Here is a 23,753-nt window from a genome sequence, read left to right on the forward strand (position 1 = left end):
TATAGTTGCCTGAATGTGAAATGAGACACTTTCTATTAAAATAGAAAAAAAATAGAACATTTCTACATGTTTAAAAACTTATGATGTGTTACATCAACTCTCTTATTTAAATACCATGTCTATGTCCTCAATATGAGGCTCCAATATTTACACTTTAAAGAGGTTTTGATAGTGTCAAATTTAAGATTATATCTGAGGCCATTCATGCTGGACTTATTCAAGAATCTAATAAAACATTAAATGGTAACCAATATCAATCCATCAATTAAACATTATCTGTAACCACTTATCCAATTCAGGGTCGCGGTGGGTCCAGAGCCTACCTGGAATCATTGGGCGCAAGGCAGGAATACACCCTGGCAGGAATACACCCCTATATATATAACAACAGAACATTGCCATAAAGCAGCTTTATCTGGGTTCAAGACTCCAATGAGCAAGCCAAGGGCAACAGTAAAGGAAGAACTTCTTAAGTACAAGAGGAACTATTTTGAGAGGAAGCAAGTCTAATAATGCAGAACCCATACACCTCTGTTTAACATTGGAGAGTAAAAATTACAAGACAGCAATAAAATGTAATCATATACTGTAGATAGTTATTAAGAGGTAAGAGGTAGCAGAAATTGATTAATGATGCTGTGGGAGAGTAAAAACAGGTGCAAAGTCCTTTTGGAATAAAAAAGAGTATTAATGTAAATAATAATAATAATAATAATAATAATGAGTGTTTACTATGGCTTTGTGTGTCCAAGTGTTGAGGGTACCTTGAGAAAACTCTCGGGTGAATTCTCTGGTTGTGTCTTGGGCCTCTTGCTGCTGCTGGGGAACTTTCTTTGGTCTCCCAAAAAACTTGAGCGATGAAGTAGATGGGCTTAATGGTTGATTTTATTTTGGTGATGGATGGGTCAGAGTATGAAATGGGCCTTCATTTTAGTTGTACCTTCCAAAGGATATAGATCATTTAGTAGAGAGTTTAATGACTTGAGTGATTGTGACTGGATGAAATGTGCCCAATCCTGTGTGAGTGGGAGGGTTCAAATTAATTCAATAAAAAGCAATGATTATGCTTAAGTGTATGTCTTTTGAAAAATGTCCTATAAGATTATCATGTTGCATCAGGAAAACATTACAGTCCTGTACTGCTTTCCTGACAACAACTCATCGTGCAGAAAGGAGGTCCGAACAGGCCCTGCTTATATATTTCTGTTCATTATTCTTTCATGTGTATCTGTGTGCACTGTGATTCTGAATCTGCTGGTGATCATCTCCATCTCTCACTTCAAGCAGCTCCACACTCCAACCAACCTGATCATCCTTTCTCTGGCTGTGGCTGATCTTCTCGTGGGGCTGTTTCTAATGCCTGTGAAAACTATGGAACTTGTTGACACTTGTTGGTACCTTGGAATAGTTTGGTGCTTTATTTCTCAGATAATGAACTTGTTCTCATTGTCAGCATCTCTCTGCAGCATGATTATTATTGCAGTAGATCGATACATTGCTGTGAGTGATCCTCTGCTTTATTCCTCCAGAGTCACAGTGTGTAAAATGTCTTTGATCATAATTATGGGCTGGTCTAGCAGTCTGTTGTATAATATAATCTATGTGTACTTTAATGACTATTTCCTTCAATCTCAGACAAGATGCTATGGAGAGTGTGTCTTATATATAAAACACTCCTGGGTCATCATTGACCTGGTCATTGTTTTTGTAACCCCATGCTCTTTTATAATAATTCTATATTCTATTATTTTTAAAATTGCACACTATCAAGCCAAAGCCATCAGAGCTGTGAATAATGGTGTCTCAAAGAATCAAGGAGAGAACATTTCAAAATTTTCTGAAACCAAAGCAGCAAAGACACTGGGAATAGTGATTTTTGTTTATTTCGCTTGCTGGATACCATTTTTCATAAGTTCTCTGTCCGTAGAACGTGTCACTTCTGTGTCTGTTGTATGGACTATATTTGGCTGGCTGTTGTACATGAACTCCTCTGTGAACCCACTGATTTATGCCATTTTCTATTCATGGTTCAGGGAGTCAGTTAAGTATATTGTAGGTTGTAGAATATTTGAATCCTCGTCTTCAGAAATGAATCTATTTCCTGAACATTTCTAACTTTAGTCCTTTTGGCTCTTTACATGCTTTGACAACATACTGGCAAATTATTGGGTTTTTTTTTTTAGAATTTTAGCCCAACCCACATGACTTTAAAAACACATTTACTCACACAGATTATAGGAATTAGGAGTGAGTAATGAGACCAGCGGAAAAAAAAAATTCAGATTAGTGTATTTAAAAATAAGAGATGCCAATATACGTATTCTGGTATAAAATGTCATACTTTTTTTTAAAATCATCGATTATAACCAAACTTATTTGTACAACAAATACTGAGGAAAAACACAATGTATCTGACATATGTTCATTTTTATGAAGAGTTAATAATTTTGTCTTTTCTTGCTAGGTGCGATCATTTGAATAACACTTAATAATTATTATTTTAATATTTAATTATTTCTGTTACTATGTTTGCTGTTGAATTACACAGCCAAACTGACATTTTCAAAGTTTCTCTACTTTTGCTATTTGGCTTTTATTCAAACATATTAAAATGGGAATTAGTGACACAGCATTTGTCTTAAGCTTCAATAACATTTTAAAATATGATGGCAGTCTTCATGTATCTCTCCACCAAAAGCATCATTCATTCATTCATTCATTATCTGTAACCCTTATCCAATTCAGGGTCGCGGTGGGTCCAGAGCCTACCTGGAATCATTGGGCACAAGGCGGGAATACACCCTGGAGGGGGCCCACCAAAAGCAATTACAGAATTATAGCTGTCGTTGTTGGAGCTGAGTTTTGAGGCCTATACTGTTCTCTTGTGAATATATTGGGAGTCCTTAAAGAGAAGCTCTATAGCTTTGCTCCAATCACCAGTCTTATTGTCGCCTAAAAAACAAATATAAATGAGACAGTTTCTATTGTGTCAGTTGTGTTAATATAACTTAAAATAGATCGCCCCTACTTTTACACAATTTTTAACCAAAATGTCAAGATTTGTTTCTCCCTGTTTAATGACATATGACGTTTGATTACATCAGTGAGAAACAACATTTATGGAAAGCTAATATGTTTGAAATAATATAACATCACCCTGACCTATCAGGGAAAATACTGAACTAGATTGCTGTCAAAAAATAATGAACCATTCAACAACTTGACACATTCTTGATCATAAAATGAAAAACATGGTCAGGAAATGCCATGTGTATTTTGTTGTTTACTACAAATAATTATAGTCTCCTTTCCTAAAAAAAAGTACACAGCAAATTCACCAGTGTCAAATCAACACTATTAGTGTTAAATTAACACTGTTAGTGTAATAATTTACCACTCTCGGTGTTAAGTTAACACTAATAGTGTTGATTTAACACTGGAGAATTTGCTGTGTAGCGATGTGCTCAAGGTGTCCAATCTTTACATTTTGAAGAGGGTGGGATAGTGAACAATTTTAAATTTGTGTCCGAGGCAGTTCATGCTGGCCTTTTTGAAGAATGGCCACCAGTAGTTATTAAAATAAAATATGCAAAATTCTGGTTGCTGCTGGGTGAGTGGTAGCTTTGACTTTGTGTGGCAGAGTAATGAGCTTGTTTTGAGAAAACTCTGGGATGTAAAAAATGATTGGCTGCTTATCACTGTGCCTGTGACCATCTGCTGCTGCTGGAGAGATTTATTGGTCTGTCTCCCAAATAGAGCGAATAAACAAGCAGGCTTTATAATGTTTTTTAATTTGATGATGGGTGGTTCAGGTTTTCAGCCTTCTCACCTTTGACAGAAATGGTGAACTGAAAAGCCCACCTTGCTTGGTGCCCCTTGTTCAAATGAACCTTTGTGTTAGTTGTGACTTTTTTTTGGGTCATTAAACAGTGAACTGAATGACAGACAATAAATGAATGTAAAAACAAACAACTGGTGTCAGATATACTGTTATTACTTCTAGGAATGACAATTCTGAATTATCAGTGATGTTATATTCAGCGATGGTGACTGAAGAAAAACATCCAATGATGTGTTAATGGGAGGGTTAAAATTAATCCATAAAAGGCAGTGGTTATGCTTGAGTGTATGATGTTTGAAAAAATAACCATATGAACATCATATTGCATCAGCAAAACATCACAGTTCAGTATTGCTTTCCTGACAACAATTCATCTTGTAGAAAGGAGGTCCGAACAGGCCCTGCTTATATTTTTTTGTTCATTCTTCTCTCATGTATATCTGTGTGCACTGTGTTTCTGAACTTGCTGGTGATCATCTCCATCTCTCACTTCAAGCAGCTTCACACTCCAACCAACCTGATCATCCTCCCTCTGGCTGTGGCTGATCTTCTCGTGGGGCTATTTCTAATGCCTGTGAAAATAATGGAACTTGTTGACACTTGTTGGCACCTTGGAATAGTCTGGTGCTATTTTTCTCCAAAAATCATTTTCCTCTCCATGTTAGCATCTCTCTTCAGCTTAGTTTTAATTGCAGTTGATCAATACATTGCTGTGAGTGATCCTCTATTTTATTCCACCAGAGTCACAGTGTGTAAAATGTCTGTGATTATAATTATGGGCTGGTCTAGCAGTCTGTTGTATAATATCATCTACTTGTAATTTAATGACCATTTCCTTCAATCTCATACAAGATGCTATGGAGAGTGTATCTTGTTCATAAAATACTCCTGGATCATCACTGACCTGGTCGTTGTTTTTATAACCCCTTGTTCTATTATAATAATTTCATATTCTATAATTTTTAAAAATGCAAGACATCAGGCAAAAGTTGTCAGGGCCGTGACTAATGGTGTCTCAAAGAACCAAAGAGACAAGGTCTAAAATTCATCTGAAACCAAAGCAGCAAAAACACTGGGAATAGTGATTTCTGTATATTTTGCTTGGATACCATTTTTCATAAGTTCTTTTTTGGTTGAAAGTGTCATTTCTGTGTCTGTTGTATGGACTATATTTGGCTGGTCGGTATATATGAACTCCTCTGTGAACCCACTGATTTATGCCATTTTCTATTCATGGTTCAGGGAGTCAGCTAAGTATATTGTGAGCTGGAGAATTGTCAGGATCACGGGGCGGACGCACACGCTAAAGCACAGATAAACTTTAATTTACAAATAATAACAAAACAAAGAGACAAGAAACGGGGAGCCAAGCAGGCTAAACTGGACACGGGGAGCTAAACAGGGCAAATGGGACTGCAAAAGACTAGACAGGACGGGAGTGGAAACAAAGTTTGACAGGAGACTGGGGTTGCACATTGGACATGACACTGGATGGGAACAGGGACTGGACAGAAGACGGGACAGGTGACAGGATTTGAGACAGGACAGAGGGTTGAAAGGGGGACTGGACCGGAGGCAGGAAAGGTGACAGGACTGGGTGCTGGGAATGGACGGGAGCAGAGACTGGTGACAAGACAGGGGACAAGACACTGGACAGGATAGGAACAGAAACATTAGACTGAACAGGGGTATGTGACTGGACAAAGGCTGCGTGCTGGGAATGGACAGAAGACAGGACAGGTGACATGACACTAGACTGCAACGGGGACTGGACTGGATTAACAGGGGACTGGACATGACTTGGCAGGAGAACAGGGACCAGAACATTTACAGGGACAGACACAAACACAGTGACCGGGACTGGGACAGAAACAAAGGCAGACATAGGTACTGGGACGAGGACAGAGACAGGGACCAGGACAGGGACAGACAGGGGAAAAATATATCATGGGAGTGCCCAGGACTGGCAAATGTCTGAGGGGAAGTCTGAGGAACCAGCCTAGGCACAGTTCTGGGGATCCCACGTCCCACGGACACGACCATTAGCGGCCGGGGCCACAGTCACGGGTCCCGAAACGGCCGAAGCCATAGTCACAGGAGCAGAGGCGGCCGGGGCCACAGTCACTGGGACAGGAGCGGCTGAGGGAGCCGCCTTCACGGGGACAGGAGCGGCTGGAGGTGCCGCTTTCATGGGGACAGGAGCGGCTGGAGGCACCGCTTTCACGGGTACAGGAGTGGCTGGAGGCGCCGGGTGCTGCCATCACGGAGACACGAGCAGCGGGCACTGCCCTCATGGAGACAGGGGGCCCTGCGACGACGTCCACAGAGGCAGGGGGCCCTGCGACGACGTCCACAGAGGCAGGGGGCCCTGCGACGATGTCCGTGGAAGCAAGGGGCCCTGCGACGACATCCACGGAGGCAGGGGGCCCTGCGACGTCGTCCACGGAGGCAGGGGGCCCTGCGACGTCGTCCACGGAGGCAGGGGGCCCTGCGACGTTGTCCACGGAGGCAGGGGGCCCTGCGTCGACGTCCACGGAGGCAGGGGGCCCTGCGACGACGTCCACAGAATCAAGGGGCCCTGCAACGACGTCCACGGAGGCAGGGGGCCCTGCGACGACGTCCACAGAATCAAGGGGCCCTGCGACGACGTCCACGGAGGCAGGGGGCCCTGCGACGACGTCCACGGAGGCAGGGGGCCCTGCGACGACGTCCACGGAGGCAGGGGGCCCTGCGACGACGTCCACGGAGGCAGGGGGCCCTGCGACGACGTCCACGGAGGCAGGGGCCCGTGCCGCTCGCCGGGCACGTGCTGGAGCTGTAGAGGGTTTAGGGGGTTTGACGGGCGCACCCATCAGATCCCTCAGAGGTGCGCCCCTGTTAGCCCCACCTCCGTTGTCCTGAGGTTGGGGGTTGGCTACCCTTAACCCCCCAAAAAAATTTCCCGGCGACTCCATTCCGAGGCCGCTTTCTTAACCTCCCCCACAGGATCTTTGGGGCCTGTACGGAATGGAGTCCGGCGAACAGCACACCTCGCAAAATGATCATCGTTCATTCTGTCAGGACTCGCGGACGTGCAATCACTCGATTCACGAGTTGACTTTTCCGGTAGGGGATACGGAACCGAGCCGGGCCTAAGCTGGAGTCGGTTATTCCACTCCACAGCCCTGTCATACAGACTCTTCATGCCAGCTGCGTCCATATATAGGTTGGTCATTCTGTCAGGCTCACGGGGCGGACTGACTGAGGGCGGACGCACACTAAAGCACAGATAAACTTTAATTTACAAATAATAACAAAACAAATAGACTAACAAAAAGACAAGAAACGGGGAGCCAAGCAGGCTAAACGGGACACGGGGAGCTAAACAGGGCAAACGGAACAGACAGACTAAAGAACGAAACGACAGAGGAAATGAAACGATGACGTGGAAAACAATAACGGACGAACTTGCAGAGACAGACAGACTTGAGAACACGACTGACTAGACATGATACAAAGAACGAATGACCAACAAACAGGAAGTGCAGGAAGGGGACTTAAATACAACACACAGACAAGATACACCTGGACAGACAACGAGGGAGGCAGGTTAACAAATGACAGACGAGGAGGCGGAACAAAGGCGGGACTAGAACGACAACAAACAGAGAGCCATGTGCTGAGAATGAGCACATGATCGGGGAAAACAGACATGACAGGACGAGGGCGTGACAAGAACCCTCATCTTCAAGAATGAATCAGAGTAAAAATTGTTCAGCAATTCATAGTCATTTTCCACATTTTGCACATTGAAAAAATAGCATTTGCTTGTTCTTTATACTTTCCAACAACATACATAAATGACTGTAAAAATATTTTTTCTCACACAGAATATAGAAATCTTTCTCTGCTATAAAAATGTATATGTTTGAGCATAACAAAAATTAGCTGGAATACAACAATCGAAGACACACATTATACACCTGACATAATAACATTTATTCATGGTTTTAAAAAGTTAATATTGTTGTTTTTTCATGCTCTGTGTGATTTGCAGTTAACTAAGAAATTATTTTATTTTTGTTAATAATACTGATATAATATGACTATACTGTTTAAATACACAACCAAAGTGAAATTTCCAATGTCCTATTATTGTCACTTGACTTTTATCACCACTTCATAAAAAAGTCATTATTGAACTGGTGGTGCAGCTTTTGTACGAAGCCTCTACTTAATTCTTATATATGATGGTTTTCTTAATGTATACCTTCAGAAAAAGCATTTACAGCATTACAGCTGTCCTTGTAGGGGCAGAGGGTTGAGGCCTATTCTGTGGACAATATGGTAAATTCTTTAGGGGAAGGTCTATAGCAGTGCTCCTGTCACCAGCCATATAGATGTCTGAACGTCAAGATGAAATAAAATACTCTCCAGCATGTTGTTTCATGATAGAATGTATGCTTCCTCAAAAATTGTAACCTAAATTTCTAGATTTTTTTCCATGTACAATGACTTTGATATGTTATATAAGGACTTATGACTTAACAGTAGGAACCTACGGTTATCAGTGACTATCAGTGAGAATACTGAACTAGTTTGTGGTATAAACACTCATGAACCATTTGACCACTCAACACCTCCTCGACCATAAGATCAGAAGCATGGTTAGGAAATGTGAAACTTGCTGTTCACTACCAATATCTGATAACTCTCTTCCTAAATTAACATGGCTATGTGCTCAGGGGCTCAATTATTTAGGTTTTGAAGAGGGTAGGATAGTGTCAAATTTAACATTATATCCAAGGTAGTTCTAGCTGAACTTATTCAAGAACCTCAATGAAAATGAAATAGGATTCAGTCAACCATTACATCTGACAGATACAGATGTCTGATTTTTCAAAACAAACAGTTAGAAAGAATCAGTTCCATAAATTGGGTGGCACGGTGGGGCAGCAGGTAGTGTTGCAGTCACACAGCTCCAGAGGCCTGGAGGTTGTGGTTTCAAGTCCAGTTCTGGGTGACTGTCTGTGAGGAGTTTGGTGTGTTCTCTCCGTGTCTGAGTGGGTTTTATCCCACGGTCCAAAAACACACATTGTTAGGTGGATTGGCGACTCAAAAGTGTCGGTAGGTGTGAGTGTGTGAGTGAATGTGTGTGTGTGTGTGTGTGTGTTGCCCTGTGAAGGAATGGCACCCCCTCCAGGGTATATTCCTGTCTTGCGCCCAATTATTCCAGGTAGGCTCTGAACCCATCATGAACCTGAACTGGATAAGTGGTTACTGATAATGAATGAATGAATGAATGAATGAGTTCCATAAAATCAGTGGAATGTTTTTTTTTAAACCAGGCTTTTCACCATACAGTTAAATCTGTACAGACAAAATCATGCATGAGCCATTTTACTTTTACCCAAACAAGTCAATTTACTTGGAATTATTCCATGTTAAATAAGTAAAATATGCTCAGTTTTCCATTTAATGTTAACTTTAATGACCCTTTTGTTGAACATGACCTAAATTTATTCAGGATTATATATATGCATGTATATTTTGGCTTAGGCAAGTTATCTGTCTGTGAAACACAATAGAAGAGTCAGCATTTGATGCTTTATATTGTCAGCCTTAATGTGTGGTTTGAAACTGCACAGTTACTGACTGAATTGCTGATTATTGATGATTCAATTTCTATGTTTATAATTCCCAGAAACGAAACTGTAAACTTAATACCCTCTCATTCCAGGAACTTGCACCGACATTTAAACAAATGATTTGTCTTACATGATGTCTTCTGAAAGCCAAAGCATGTTAATAAACATGTTGAAAAATGACCTTTATTGAGTTGTTACAGAAAATTCACTGTATACTACCCTGGGAAGCCAGTTACTGAATCCACAGATAAGCACATAAAATGTCACTAAAGAATGGGCAGAGGGTTTAGTATTAAGGGACTGGGCAAACCACAGAACAGCAACTCAGAAATATCTATACAGTATTTTTGCATGCAGACTCAGACATCAGTTACTGTGGATTTACTTTTTAAAGTGATGAGCTTTGTCTTGAGAGACCTCTGCAATAAGTAACATGTTCAGCTGCTTGTCACTGTGTCTGGGGTCACCTTCTGATGCTGGGGTGATTGTTTTTGTCTATATACCCTGAGGAGCATCAAAGCAAGTGGGCTTGATGATGAGCTGCACTTCAGTGATTTTGGAAAGTTCAGGATTGTGATCACTAGGTCTGACAGAAAAATTGTGAATTGAAAAGAGCCCATCTAGCTTGGTGTCCAATGTTCTAATGAGTCTTTGGCTCAGTCACCATTTCCAAAGAGTCTGGGTCATTCAACATTGAGCATGACAGAGAATGAAAGAATATAACACAAAATAGCTGTTGTCAGATTTTGCCGTTAAATTTGTGAATGATGATTCAGGAATAACATTGATGTATTACTTAAGGAGTAGTAATTGGAGAAAAATATAACCAATCCTGTGAATGGGAGGGTTCAAACCCTTTTATGGTTCAAATCCATAAAAAGCAGTGGAAATGGATCAGTGCATGAATGTTGAAATATGAACATCATGGCACATGAGGAAAACATCACAGTTCAGTACTGCTTTCCTGAAAACAACTCGTCTTGCAGAAAAGAGGTCCGAACAGGCCCTGCTTATATATTTATTTTCATTCTTCTTTCATGTGTATCTGTGTGCACTGTGTTTCTGAACCTGCTGGTGATCATCTCCATCTCTCACTTCAAGCAGCTCCACAGTCCAACCAACCTGCTCATCCTCTCTCTGGCTGTGGCTGATCTTTTCGTGGGACTGGTTGTAATGCCTGTGAATATAATGCAACTGATGGACTCCTGTTGGTACCTTGGAAAAGTGGGATGCTATATTTCTCCAATAATCAATTTCCTCTCACTGTCTGCATCTCTCTTCAGCTTGATTTTAATTGCAGTAGATCGGTACATTGCTGTCAGTGATCCTCTACTCTATTCCACCAGAATCTCAGTGTGTAAAATGTCTGTGTTTATAATCCTAGGTTGGTCTTTCAGTCTATTTTATGTCATCATCTACCTGTACTTTAATGACCATTTCCATCAATCTCAGATAAGATGCTATGGAGAGTGTGTCTTGGTCATAAAATACACCTGGGTCATAATTGACCTGGTATTTTTTTTCATAACTCCTTGCTCTCTTATACTGATATTATACTCCATCATTTTTAAAATTGCAAGAAATCAAGCTAAAGCTGTCAGAGCTGTGACCAGTGGTGTCTCAAATAGTCAAAGAGACAAAGTTTCGAAATCGTCTGAAACAAAAGCAGCCAAGAAATTAGGAATTGTGATTTTTGTTTACCTCGCTTGCTGGGTACCAGTTTTTATAAGTTCTCTGACAGCTGAAAGTGTCACTTCTGTATCTGTTATATGGACTATTTTTGGATGGCTGAATTATATGAACTCCTCTGTGAACCCACTGATTTATGCCATTTTCTATGCATGGTTCAGGGTGTCAGTTAAATACATTGTAAGTTGTAGAATATTTGAATCATCATCTTCAAGGTTTAATCTGTTCCCAGAACATCATTAATTTAAATTGGAATATCTGACCATACTGTGGACAAACTTACTGAAAAATTAATTTTACTATCCTATAGATTCTATAGATTTTCCAACCACATACAACCGTGTAGATATGTATGCACTTACACTGAATATCATTTATAACTGAATGACAAAAGAGCAATTTCAGCTCAATTTACTTCCCTGTCACATGAGGAACATATGTGTTCAAACTGTCATTTCATTTTTGTGAGGTGCTATTTTGTTGTCGAATTATGTGATCATACTTAACAAGATTTGCATATAAACTCCATAATATTCAGACTCCTTAAACATATCACAGGTTGGCTGGAACCTACAGTTGCTACATCATGCACCAGATTTAATTATATATACTCAACTTAAGTTTGTTAATGTATTTTGTTGCTGGGTGTGATCATTTGCAGATTCAGTTATTGTTTGTACTTATATAATATGAATATATTAATTGTTTAATAACACTATCAAACAGATAACTGTAATAAATTATTGCTATTTGTCTTTTTCTATAACTTCTTAAAATGGAACATAGCATTTGTGATTTGTTTGAAGCCTTTGTTTTATTTAAAAATAAAATGATGACCTTTATATAGCCCTCCACCAAAATAACGGACAGCACTGCAGCAGTTCTTTTAGGGTTTAGTGCCGAATTTGTGTTAAGTACACTTAAGTGTACCATATAATGCTTCTTTGCAACTTTTATTTAAAATTTTAAGATATTCTCTTCCTGTATAACAACATATGACATGTGATTACATCAGTGAAAATATACAATTTTGGGAAGCTTATATTTTTTCCAATAATATAACATCACCCCGACTAATCAGTAAGAATACTGAACTATTGATACGCACTGATGAACCATTCAATTACTTGACTTGACCATAAGGTCAGAAACTTGGGTAGGAAACTGTATTTTGCTGTTTGCTACCATAATCATTAACCTGGTTCCTAAAATATCAAAACTGTTAACTCAATTCTGTACATTTTGAAGAGGGTAGGATAATATAAAATGCAATGTTTTATCCAAGGCAGTTCATGCTGGACTTATTCAAGAGTCTCACTGAACATGAAAACACTGCCTCAGCCTCTTCTGGGGGTAGAAGAGGTGTGAGGAAATTCCAGCTCAATCTAACACTTATATAAATACTAAGTGTGAGTTATAGGATTTCTCCAAAAAATGGGGTGAAATGAAATTGGTTGAATCAGAGGTCCTATTTATCAAAACAAATATGGATTATTTACTAATAATGTAACAAACATGAACTGGAAATAAACAGACTCTAAAGATCAATAGAACAAGACTGAAAATACTACAACCGAATGTTTAGAACGCAACCAGACACAGCCCAGTAAACAAGGAACGTCCCTGGACGTTCAAAATAGGTCTAAAAGTAGTCTGTCCTTAAAGGACATATTTTAAACGTCAATGGATGTCCAAATTCCATCTTAATAAGTTAGTTAAGTGGTGACCAATCGATAACGTCAGTGGACGTCCAAAAAGCGTTTTATACAAGTAATTTATTTCGGGACCAATTAATAACGTCAATGGACGTCCAAAATACGTCTAATAGTCGCATTTTCACTGTCTGTGTTTGGACGTCTTTTCAACTTTCATTTTCAACCTTAAGAGAACGTTGATTAGACGGCAGTCATTACGTTATTTCAACATTGAATCAACAGCTAAATGTTTACTGGGAGGAGTGAATGACCAACAAGACTAAATTAGGGAGAATGGCTTTTCAGCCTACTTACTAATAATGCACACCTGTGAGCTTTAGTCACATGACTAAACACTGAACACTGTGTTCACACTGAATGAGCACATGGCTAGACAAACACAACACAGGGACAGAATGTAACACAGAAGGCATAGCACCCTATCTGTAACTCCAACCCTAACCTTAACACTACCCCTAACTCTAAGTTTTAGTCAAACTCTAACATTGACCCTAACACTAATGTAAACTCAAACAACCACTAATATTTACTATAATATACTACAGTGTCAGAAAAACTGTCACTGTGTTGGTACAGTTTGCTGTCACTGTGGTGGCACCTTCAAGGTTACATATTCTGTATTAGCTAGGGAAAAAATAACTTATGCTGTTGAAATTGTAGGCTGTAATATTTTTTTGGGGCCCAACACACATTTGGAATCTATTTGACCTCATAAAGCTCTGGATGATGCAACAGAATGTTGAATGAGAGACATGGAATAAATCTAACACAAAACAACTTGTGTCAGGAATGTGAATTTCAGAATAAGAATAGAATATTACTGAATGAGGGCAACTGAAGGAATAAAAAAAAAGACCAATCCTGTTAGTGGGAGGGTTCAGACAAATCCATAAAAATCAGTGGAATTAATCGGTGCTCAAACTATGAAATATACTCAAGATGAACACCACAGTGCAGCAGAACATTACAATTAATTACTGCTTTCCTGACAACAACTTATCTTGTATAAAGGTTGTCCATACAGGCCCTGCTTATATATTTTTGTTCATTCTTCTCTCATGTTTATCTGTGTGCACTGTATTTCTGAATCTGCTGGTGATCATCTCCATCTCTCACTTCAAGCAGCTCCACACTCCAACCAACCTGATCATCCTCTCTCTGTCTGTGGCTGATCTTCTCGTGGGACTGTTTCTAATGCCTGTGAAAATAATGCAACTTGTTGACACTTGTTGGTATCTTGGAAAAGTGGGGTGCTATATTTCTCCAATAATCAATTTCCTCTCCATGTCAGCATCTCTCTACAGCTTGGTTTTAATTGCAGTAGATCGTTACATTGCTGTCAGCGATCCTCTACTCTATCGCACCAGAATCTCAGTGTGTAAAATATCTGTGATCATAATTGTAGGCTGGTCTGGCAGTCTGTTTTATGTCTTCATGTACTTGTACTTAACTGACCACTTCCATCAATCTCAGATAAGATGCTATGGAGAGTGCATCTTGTTCAGAAAGCAGTCCTCGGTCATCCTTAGCCTGGTCATTGTTTTTATAACCCCTTGCACTGTTATAATAATTTTATATTCCATCATTTTTAAAATTGCAAGACGTCAAGCCAAAGCTTTCCGATCTGTGAATAATGGTGTGTCAAGAATTCAAAGAGACACAGTCCCAAACTCATCTGAAACAAAGGCAGCAAAAACACTGGGAATTGTGATTTGTGTTTACCTTATTTGTTGGATTCCATTTTTCATAGGTTCTTTGTCAACTGAACATATCGCTTCTGTGTCTATTGTTTGGACTGTATTTGGCTGGTTCATTTACATGAACTCCTCTGTGAACCCCCTGATTTATGCCATTTTTTATTCGTGGTTCAGAGAGTCAGTTAAGTATATTGTGAGTTGTAGAATATTTGAATCATCGTCTTCAAGGGTTAATTTGTTTCCTGAACGTTTATAATTCTAGGCTGAAGACATGAGACTTTTGCAGATATTAACCAAATTTTGGATAGAGAAAAAGGTTACTATATCTAATATTTTGTTTACAATAGAATATTCTACATCAGAGTAGAATGGATTTACTTGCATTTAATATGGAAAATGGAAGAGGTTAATGAGGCCTTTTTGTGTTTCCCAGTAAAACTGAAAGGGATATATGGTCATATGGCATATTCCTGTTAAAAATGTTTGTATGATTATGGGACTATTATATGGCCTCTTCTTTACCATACATTTTAAAATTAATCAATACACAACAACAGAAGCAGAAATGACACTCATATTTACATATATTTGCATTTAGCTTGAGTTAATGATGGCTGCAGGCTTTTCTTGCTGAATGTGAATTTGTGGGCATAGCAGGTAGACACAGCTAAATTAATATTAACTTTAATACTAAAACCACTTTACTAACTGTTTATTGTACAAGCTGACAAATACTTTTATTAGTTGTATTTCATGGTTATTTTTATTTTGTCACAGACTTTTAAGCATAATTTGTGTGAAGCCTCTGTTTCTTTTTAAAATATATTCCTAAAAGGACATTTTACAGATACCTTTAAGGACTACGTGCACAGCAAATTCTCCAGTGTTAAATCAACACTATTAGTGTTAACTTAACACTGAGAGTGGTAAATTATTACACTAACAGTGTTAATTTAACACTAATAGTGTTGATTTAACACTGGTGAATTTGCTGTGTGGCCTTAGGATGGCCTCCATGTGTCCCTCAGTCACAAGGACTTACATCTGTTTGTGCAGGTCTTGAATAGTCATGCTTGTACCGCACTCTTCTGGGAAATATAGTGAGGACTTAAAGACAAGCTGCAGTCATCAATCATATGATCACTTTAATGATCACTATGTCTAACATGGCCTACATTTTATTCAAAACCACAATTTGATTGACAAAATCAGAGTTAAATGTTGCTGTTTTGTATTATACTAGTACAGAAGATATACAAAGTTTTGTATTACAAATTTTATCAGATTTAATGAAAAAACAAGAAGAAAGCAATGCAAAACTATATTAATCAAAACTATGAAATACCACATATCAAAGCTAGGTTATGTAGCTAACTAACAGCTAAAACAGAATAAAGCCCTATACAGATTTAATAGTTTGACCTGTGCACATGGGGTAAAGTAATTTCTACTGGAACTTCTCAGTCATTTTAATCCTGTCTGACTTTCAGTGATTTTCCAGGGTGATTGCTCTTGTTTCAAGACAGAAGTTTTAATCTAAAACTACCCAGGTTATATTAAAACTGTCTGAATTGACATATTGGTAAATTTCTATCAAATCCTGAGGTACATATATATTTTGCGGGTTTTCTCAAGAATGAAGGAGCTGGAGTAGGCTGTTGAAGTACGAGGCTCAGTTGTTGAAACACAAAACACACCAAACCATCCATAAGATGACCTAATATTGTAGTCATTGGATGAAAAATTGTAGTAGATATATTCAGGTTTTGTGCACAGTAGCAGTCTAAAGATGTTTTATGAGCATGTGTCCTACTCATTATGTTACCATTAAACGCGCTGATCAGTTACAATTATTGTGTCAGGGTCTAGTAAAATTTTACTGTATGTTTTCTGGTTGCTGAGCTATTCTCTGAAAAGTAGTGAGTCCAAAGAAAAACACCAGTAGCTCTGCTGTATACGGACCCACACTTTGTGTTGGCAGTGTGCAAAACATGTAGCCATTCCCATCTCAGTTATTTTTCACCAAAACGGATCCATTATTAACTTTACTGATGTCCTTTGGTAAAACTACATAACCCCAGTCTGAGTAGAGCACAAATCATAGCCAAAGTAAGATAAAGCCATTTTATTATTAATTTATTTTTATTTTTTATTTTTTTTTAATAACACATTTCACATACTGCTCTCATTTAAAGTTTTTACAAATGTGAAAGTACAAATATAACAGGAGTGGGAGAAATTTTGTTAAAGCGTAATGCACAATGATAAAAACATTAGACAATACTGGAATAAAAATGTAGAAATACTGACTTTTTTTACAGAAATACTGAGTTATGGATTTAGTCTTTACATTGAGGATACCCATAAAAGAGGCTCATGTTAATACTTTCCACGAATATCTGCAAACATGGAGTGTAAACCAAATGCTTTTTTTCTGACACAATGTCTCTTAAGGCCAAAACACAACAAAGTAGACCATGCTGAATACTTTCCTCTGCAGCTGTTAAGCTGTGTGAAGTACTGAGTGTTAGATCAGACATAATATTTTATACAGTATGCTTATATGTTATATAGTAATAAATGTATTATATTCTAGAGGCTGTGTTTTAGAGGTTTAGGTTTCTGGAGCCTTAACAGGAAGTCAGACTTCTTACATTTGGAACCAGGTTTGTCAGAAATGTTGATGTGAAAAGAACCCCACTGTTATTTTGCCCTGTGTTCAAATTATGTGAAATTTTCAATTTTATTAGTTGTGACCTAACAAGTATCAGCATGATTCCATGAGTTAAATGAAAAAAGTTGTGGTCAGATATTGATTTATTAGTTTTGAGAATGTCTATTTATTCATTGAGTCATTGTCTGCATCCGCCCATCTATTTCAGGGTTGTGGTGGATCCAGATATAATATTTAAATATTACATGTTGGAGGGGGTCTGAATACACAACAGCCAATCCTGTGTCAGATCTTTCTATAAATAGGCAGTGGCTATTGACTCACTGCATGATTTAGGAAATATGCTGAAGATCAACATCACAGATCATCAACAAAACATCACAGTCCAGTACTGCTTTCCTGACAACAACTCATCTTGCAGAAAGGAGGTCCAAACAGGCCCTGCTTATATGTTTCTGTTCATTGTTCTCTCATGTATATCTGTGTGCACTGTGTTTCTGAACCTGCTGGTGATCATCTCCATCTCTCACTTCAAGCAGCTCCACACTCCAACCAACCTGCTCATCCTCTCTCTGGCAGTGGCTGATCTCTTTGTGGGACTGTTTCTAATGCCTATGAAAATGATGGAACTTGCTGACACTTGTTGGTATCTTGGGAAATTGGGCTGCTCTATTTTACCTGTAATCAATTTTCTCTCCACATCAGCCTCTTTATACAGCTTGGTTTTAATTGCAGTAGATCGGTACATTGCTGTCAGTGATCCTCTACTTTATTCCACCAGAATCTCAGTGTGTAAAATGTCTGTGATCATAATTATAGGCTGGATTTTCTCTCTTTTGTATAACATTCTTTACTTGTACTTTAATGACCACTTCTTTCAGTCTCAGTTAAGGTGCTATGGGGAGTGTGTCTTGTTTGTAAAACATTCTTGGTTCATTGCTGACGTAGTCATTGTTTTTGTGACTCCTTGCTCTATTATAATAATTTCCTATTCACTCATCTTTAAAATTGCAAGATATCAAGCCAAAGCTGTCAGAGCTGTGAGCAATGTTGTCTCAGTGTGTCAAAAAGACAAAGTCTTAAATTCTTCTGAAACCAAAGCAGCCAAAACACTGGGAATTGTGATTTTTGTTTATCTCACTTGCTGGGTACCCTTTTTTTTATGTTCTCTTTCAGTTGAAAATGTAAATTCTGTTTCTGTTGTATGGACTATATTTGGCTGGCTGATGTATATGAACTCCTCTGTGAACCCACTGATTTATGCTATTTTTTATTCATGGTTCAGAGAGTCAGTTAAGTATATTTTGAGCTGTAGAATATTTGAATCCTCATCTTCAACAATTAATCTATTCCCTGAACGTTTATAATTCAGACACAAGTTAAAGGTTCTCAGTTATTGACCACATTCTATACTATTCTATACTACAAAATACAGCACAGAAATTTAATTACTTGCCTTTAACATGGAACATAGTAAAGTGAAATGATGACAATATAGAATGATTTAAATTTAGAGTGTTTCCCTATTAAAGATCCCTTGCAATTTTTGTAGATTATGCATTATGTGAACACTAGGTTTCCATACATTTCAAACCCAACGGCAGAAACTGAAAGTGTCACTCATAATGACATATCCTTGGGTTTAGTCTGAGTTAATGATTGCAGATTGTTCTTGCTGGATGTGAATGTGTGAGTATTGCAGCTAGACATAGTAAAATTCACACATGATTTCTTATGCTCTGAAACACTTATTTACAATTTATTACAGTTTATTACCCAAATAGACTAATAAATAAAATATTATATTTTATAGTTGTCTTTTTCTTTTTTCATGGAATATAAAACATCTTTTGTGTAATGCCTTGTTTCTTTTAAAAATAAGATATAGTTAAATGTGAATGTTACTGATTACTTGGAGGACTGTTTAGCTTTAGGATGCCCTCCGTGTCCCCCTCTGTCACAGGCGTTAACAGCCTTCTGTGTAGGTATTGAGATTTCAAACCTGTACTGTTTTTCTCTGGGAAATTAAGTGTGATAACCTCTATCAAAATGCTCCAGTCACCAGTCCTATGGTAACCTTAAAAAAAAAAAAAAAAAAAAATAAATTATATATATATATATATATATATATATATATATATATATATATTTTTTTTAGGGTGACTGGGAAACTTTGATAGAGCTTGTCTCATTTAATTTTGCAGAGAAAAACAATGTGCAGTTTAAAGCCATGTGGAGTTCTGACAGTGAGGTTACACAACATATGTCCCAGCCGTGGCAGGGTACACACAAACACACACTAATGATCAATTTATTTACACACACTAGGGGCAATGAACACACACACAAACACACACTAGTGATCAATTTATTTACACACACTAGGGGCAATGAACACACACACAAACACACACTAGTGATCAATTTATTTACACACACTAGGGGCAATGAACACACACACAAACACACACTAGTGATCAATTTATTTACACACGCTAGGGGCAATGAACACACACACAAACAAACAGAGTAGAATGCTGTAAATGATCTCTGCATCTGAGGCCAATTTGTGGGTCAGGTGCATTGTTCAAAGGCACTACAGCTATGAATTAATTTTCTTTTGCTAGTCCTAGGAATTTAACCAATGACCCTCCGGCCACCAACTCACTTCATTATCTTCAAGGCCACAGCTGTCCCCACACTTTATTACTAGGATTCTGGAGCCTTGTCAGAATTGCTCAACTGAAAAGAGCCCAGATGATATGTTGCCCTAGTTCAAATGGCTTTTTTGTGAGTTGCAACCTACAAAAGAACTGCTTGATGTCATAATGAGTTGATTGACAAACGTTTGGGTGAAATATCGATGTATTAGTTTTAAGAATGTGTATTCCAAAACAATATTTGAATATTACATTTAGGAGGGTGGGCGGCATGGTGGCGCAGCAGGTAGTGCCGCAGGGACCTGGAGGTTGTGGGTTCAATTCCCACTCCGGGTGACTGTCTGTGAGGAGTGTGGTGTGTTCTCCCTGTGTCCGCGTGCGTTTCCTCCGGGTGCTCCGGTTTCCTCCCACGGTCCAAAAACACACGTTGGTAGGTGGATTGGTGACTCAAAAAAAAGTGTGAGTGTGTGAGTGAATGTGTGTGTGTGTGTGTCTGTGTTGCCCTGTGAAGGACTGGCGCCCCCTCCAGGGTGTATTTCCGCCTTGCGCCCAATGATTTCAGGTAGGCTCTGGACCCACCGTGACACTGAACTGGATAAGGGTTACAGATAATGAATGAATGAGTGAATGAATTAATGAATTTAGGAGGGTGTTTGAAGATACAACAGCCAATCCTGTGGGGACAGATATTTCTATAAATAAGCAGTTGAAATGACTCACTGGCTGAAGATAAACTTCACTGCTTTCCTGACAACAACTCATCTTGCAGAAAGGAGGTCCGAACAGGCCCTGCTTATATATTTCTGTTCATTATTCTCTCATGTATATCTGGTTTGGAGGCTTGTAAAAGTAAATCCTAAAATTTCCCACAGGTGCTACAGAACCCTGCATACTAAGACTGCCAGACACAAGAACAGTTCTTTTTACCTCAAGTCACCACCCTCTCAAATAAATGACATATGCTATCACTGACTAGAACCATATTTACTCCAGTTATCACATCCATAATTTGATATGGATATAAATATATGAATATTGTAATCAAAGATTACTGTATCATCCTACTGTACCGCCCTGCCCATCCCCCAGACCCCCCCCCCCCACACACACACACACTTTATTGTGTAAATTGGGTATACTGCCTGTAATACTTTGTAGCTGATCTGCAACTATTGCCCTTGTAATATAGTGTAGTCTGTGTATTGGCAGTGTACTGTGTTTACTGAATATTGTGTTTTATATGTGTATATTTATTGTATACTGGTTAATATTAGAGAGTGTCGCCAACGGTTGGAAACAAATTCCTTGTGTGTGTGTGTGTGAACATACTGGCCAAAAAAGCTGCTTTTGATTATCCATCCATCCATTATCTGTAAGCGCTTATCCAATTTAGGGTCGCGGTGGGTCCAGAGCCTACCTGGAATCATCGGGCGCAAGGCGGGAATACACCCTGGAGGGGACGCCAGTCCTTCACAGCGCAACACAGACACACACACATTCACTCACACACTCACACCTACGGACACTTTCGAGTCGCCAATCCACCTGCAACGCGTGTTTTTGGACTGTGGGAGGAAACTGCTTTTGATTATGATATTGAAAGTATCTAATGTCATTTAGCTGGTCTTCAGATATTTAGGGCATTAGAATGACCAATTCAACTTGAATATTACAGGGAGATCATGATTGGAGATAAAATGGCCACTCCTGCTAATGGGAGTGTTCATACTAATACATAAAATGGCAGTGGAATTGTATTGGTGCATAAACTACCAAACAGGTTCAAGATGAATATCACAACATATCAAGAAAACCTTACAGTCCAGTATTGTTTTCCTGATAACAACTCATCTTGCAGGAAGGTGGTCCATACAGGCCCTGCCTATATATTTCTCTTAATTGTTTTCTCTTGTATATCTGTGTGCACTGTGTTTCTGAACCTGCTGGTGATCATCTCCATCTCTCACTTCAAGCAGCTCCACACTCCAACCAACCTGCTCATCCTCTCTCTGGCTGTGGCTGATCTTCTTGTGGGACTGTTTCTAATGCCTGTGAAAATAATGCAAGTTGCTGATTCTTGCTGGCACCTTGGGGAAGTTGGTTGCTATATTTCTCCAATTATCAATTACCTCTCAATTTCAGCATCTCTCTTCAGCTTAGTTTTAATAGCAGTGGATCGCTACATTGCTGTCAGTGATCCCCTACTTTATCACACCAGAATCACAGTGTGTAAAATGTCTGTGATCATAACTGTAGGCTGGTCTGGCAGTCTATTTTATGTTTTCATGTACTTGTACTTTAATGATCATTTCCATCAATCTCAGGTAAGATGTTATGGGGAATGTGTTTTGTTTATAAAACATTCCTGGGTCATCACTAACCTGATCATTGTTTTTGTGAGCCCTTGCTCTGTTATAATAATTTTATATTCCATCATTTTTAAAGTTGCGAGGCGTCAAGCCAAAGCTGTCAGAGCTGTGACTAATGGTGTCTCAAAGAGTCAAGGAGAAAAAGTCTCAAATTGTTCTGAAACCAAAGCAGCAAAAACACTGGGTATTGTGATTTGTGTTTACATTCTTTGTTGGATACCATTTTTTTTGAGTTCTCTGTCAGTTGAAAGTGTCTCTTCTCTGTCTGTTTTATGGACTATATTTGGCTGGCTGGTATACATGAACTCCTCTGTGAACCCACTGATTTATGCTATTTTCTATTCATGGTTCAGGGAGTCAGTTAAGTATATAGTGAGCTGTAGAATATTTGAATCCTCATCTTCAAGGATCAATCTGTTTCCAGAACGTGTAGGTTCACAATGAAACTGTTGAGCACTTAGCAGTTATTGACCACATTTTCAACATATTCACTGACAAGGAATTTAACTGTTTTTATAGAATTCCCATCAACAGCAATAGCATGCAGAAGTCCCAAAATCTATTTATTCGCATGGAATATAGGAAATGGAATAAATTAATGAGACAGAGGAGAGGAATTTTAATCTTGGCCTTTCCTAGTCAAACTGAATGGGCCATATGGTAATAATAATTATACATGATCATGGTTTTTGTAGTATTAGATTATGTATTTGGATATTTTTATTAATTCTCCTTGACACCTGTGGAGACTATTTTGCCTTAGGAAACACTACATAAACCATTGCATAACACATATTTGATAGCTTTACAGCATTTTGTACACTGCAGTAAAGGCAGGTAACTTTCTCCTGTGAAATGATGTCTATGTTTGCCATTTATTTAGATTACAGATGTGCATTCCACTGCAGGTACAGTTTTACTCACATGTACTTCCTGTGACCTAGGCAAACAGTGGAAGTTGAGTGAAGTGGTAGCATTTAAAAGTCAGTAAGCATTGATTTTTTAGATGGCATTAGCCATCTAACAACATTTTTCATTAAGCAAGGACTGAAATACCATAGCTAGACAACCATAAGGCCATGTTAAATCGTTTACCTCTGCACATTTCCAAATGGCCACCACCATAACTAATTATGTGAAATATCTGTTGAATTATATAATTGTGTAGTAAAATAAATAGTATTTGTGCTACTTTATTTCCAAGTTGTAGGCTCAGCCTGAATTTAACAAGTGGAGGAATAGTATCATCTATGGGTGCATTAAATTATTTCTAGAACAGTGTAAAAAATAATTAATTAACTATTCATTCATTGGCTGTAAGCACATATACAGTTCAGGGTCATGGTGAGTCCAGAGCCTACCGGGAAACACTGGGTGCAAGGCAGGAACACACTATATGTACTACTAATTGTGCACCCCTAATGATTATTTGCTTGAGTTATACTAAAGCACAATTGGACAAGTCAGCTTCATTTTGGAAT

General features: G+C 38.6%; 5 protein-coding genes across 5 annotated transcripts; all 5 read left to right on the forward strand.

The window, feature by feature from the left end:
- Nucleotides 1–1,089: 1,089 nt before the first annotated feature.
- LOC136674428 (trace amine-associated receptor 13c-like) lies at nt 1,090–2,115 on the forward strand. Its single transcript, XM_066650435.1, has one exon. The coding sequence runs from the start codon at nt 1,090–1,092 to the stop codon at nt 2,113–2,115; it is 1,026 nt and encodes a 341-aa protein (XP_066506532.1).
- An 8,268-nt stretch (nt 2,116–10,383) lies between these two features.
- Nucleotides 10,384–11,400, forward strand: LOC136674429 (trace amine-associated receptor 13c-like). The gene has a single exon (XM_066650436.1). The coding sequence runs from the start codon at nt 10,384–10,386 to the stop codon at nt 11,398–11,400; it is 1,017 nt and encodes a 338-aa protein (XP_066506533.1).
- Nucleotides 11,401–13,811: 2,411 nt separating this feature from the next.
- Nucleotides 13,812–14,825, forward strand: LOC136674430 (trace amine-associated receptor 13c-like). Its single transcript, XM_066650437.1, has one exon. It carries the CDS (start codon nt 13,812–13,814, stop codon nt 14,823–14,825), a length of 1,014 nt encoding a protein of 337 aa, XP_066506534.1.
- Nucleotides 14,826–17,584: 2,759 nt separating this feature from the next.
- LOC136674431 (trace amine-associated receptor 13c-like) lies at nt 17,585–18,610 on the forward strand. The gene has a single exon (XM_066650438.1). The coding sequence runs from the start codon at nt 17,585–17,587 to the stop codon at nt 18,608–18,610; it is 1,026 nt and encodes a 341-aa protein (XP_066506535.1).
- A 3,080-nt stretch (nt 18,611–21,690) lies between these two features.
- Nucleotides 21,691–22,716, forward strand: LOC136674432 (trace amine-associated receptor 13c-like). Its single transcript, XM_066650439.1, has one exon. The coding sequence runs from the start codon at nt 21,691–21,693 to the stop codon at nt 22,714–22,716; it is 1,026 nt and encodes a 341-aa protein (XP_066506536.1).
- Nucleotides 22,717–23,753: the final 1,037 nt, after the last annotated feature.

Source organism: Hoplias malabaricus, chromosome 18 (assembly GCF_029633855.1).
Source record: "Hoplias malabaricus isolate fHopMal1 chromosome 18, fHopMal1.hap1, whole genome shotgun sequence".
Classification (NCBI taxonomy): domain Eukaryota; kingdom Metazoa; phylum Chordata; class Actinopteri; order Characiformes; family Erythrinidae; genus Hoplias; species Hoplias malabaricus.

Bases quoted from the DNA above. Each gene is read 5' to 3' on its own strand.
- LOC136674428 (XM_066650435.1), top strand. From the start codon at position 1,090: ATGTCCTATAAGATTATCATGTTGCATCAGGAAAACATTACAGTCCTG.
- LOC136674429 (XM_066650436.1), top strand. From the start codon at position 10,384: ATGAACATCATGGCACATGAGGAAAACATCACAGTTCAGTACTGCTTT.
- LOC136674430 (XM_066650437.1), top strand. From the start codon at position 13,812: ATGAACACCACAGTGCAGCAGAACATTACAATTAATTACTGCTTTCCT.
- LOC136674431 (XM_066650438.1), top strand. From the start codon at position 17,585: ATGCTGAAGATCAACATCACAGATCATCAACAAAACATCACAGTCCAG.
- LOC136674432 (XM_066650439.1), top strand. From the start codon at position 21,691: ATGAATATCACAACATATCAAGAAAACCTTACAGTCCAGTATTGTTTT.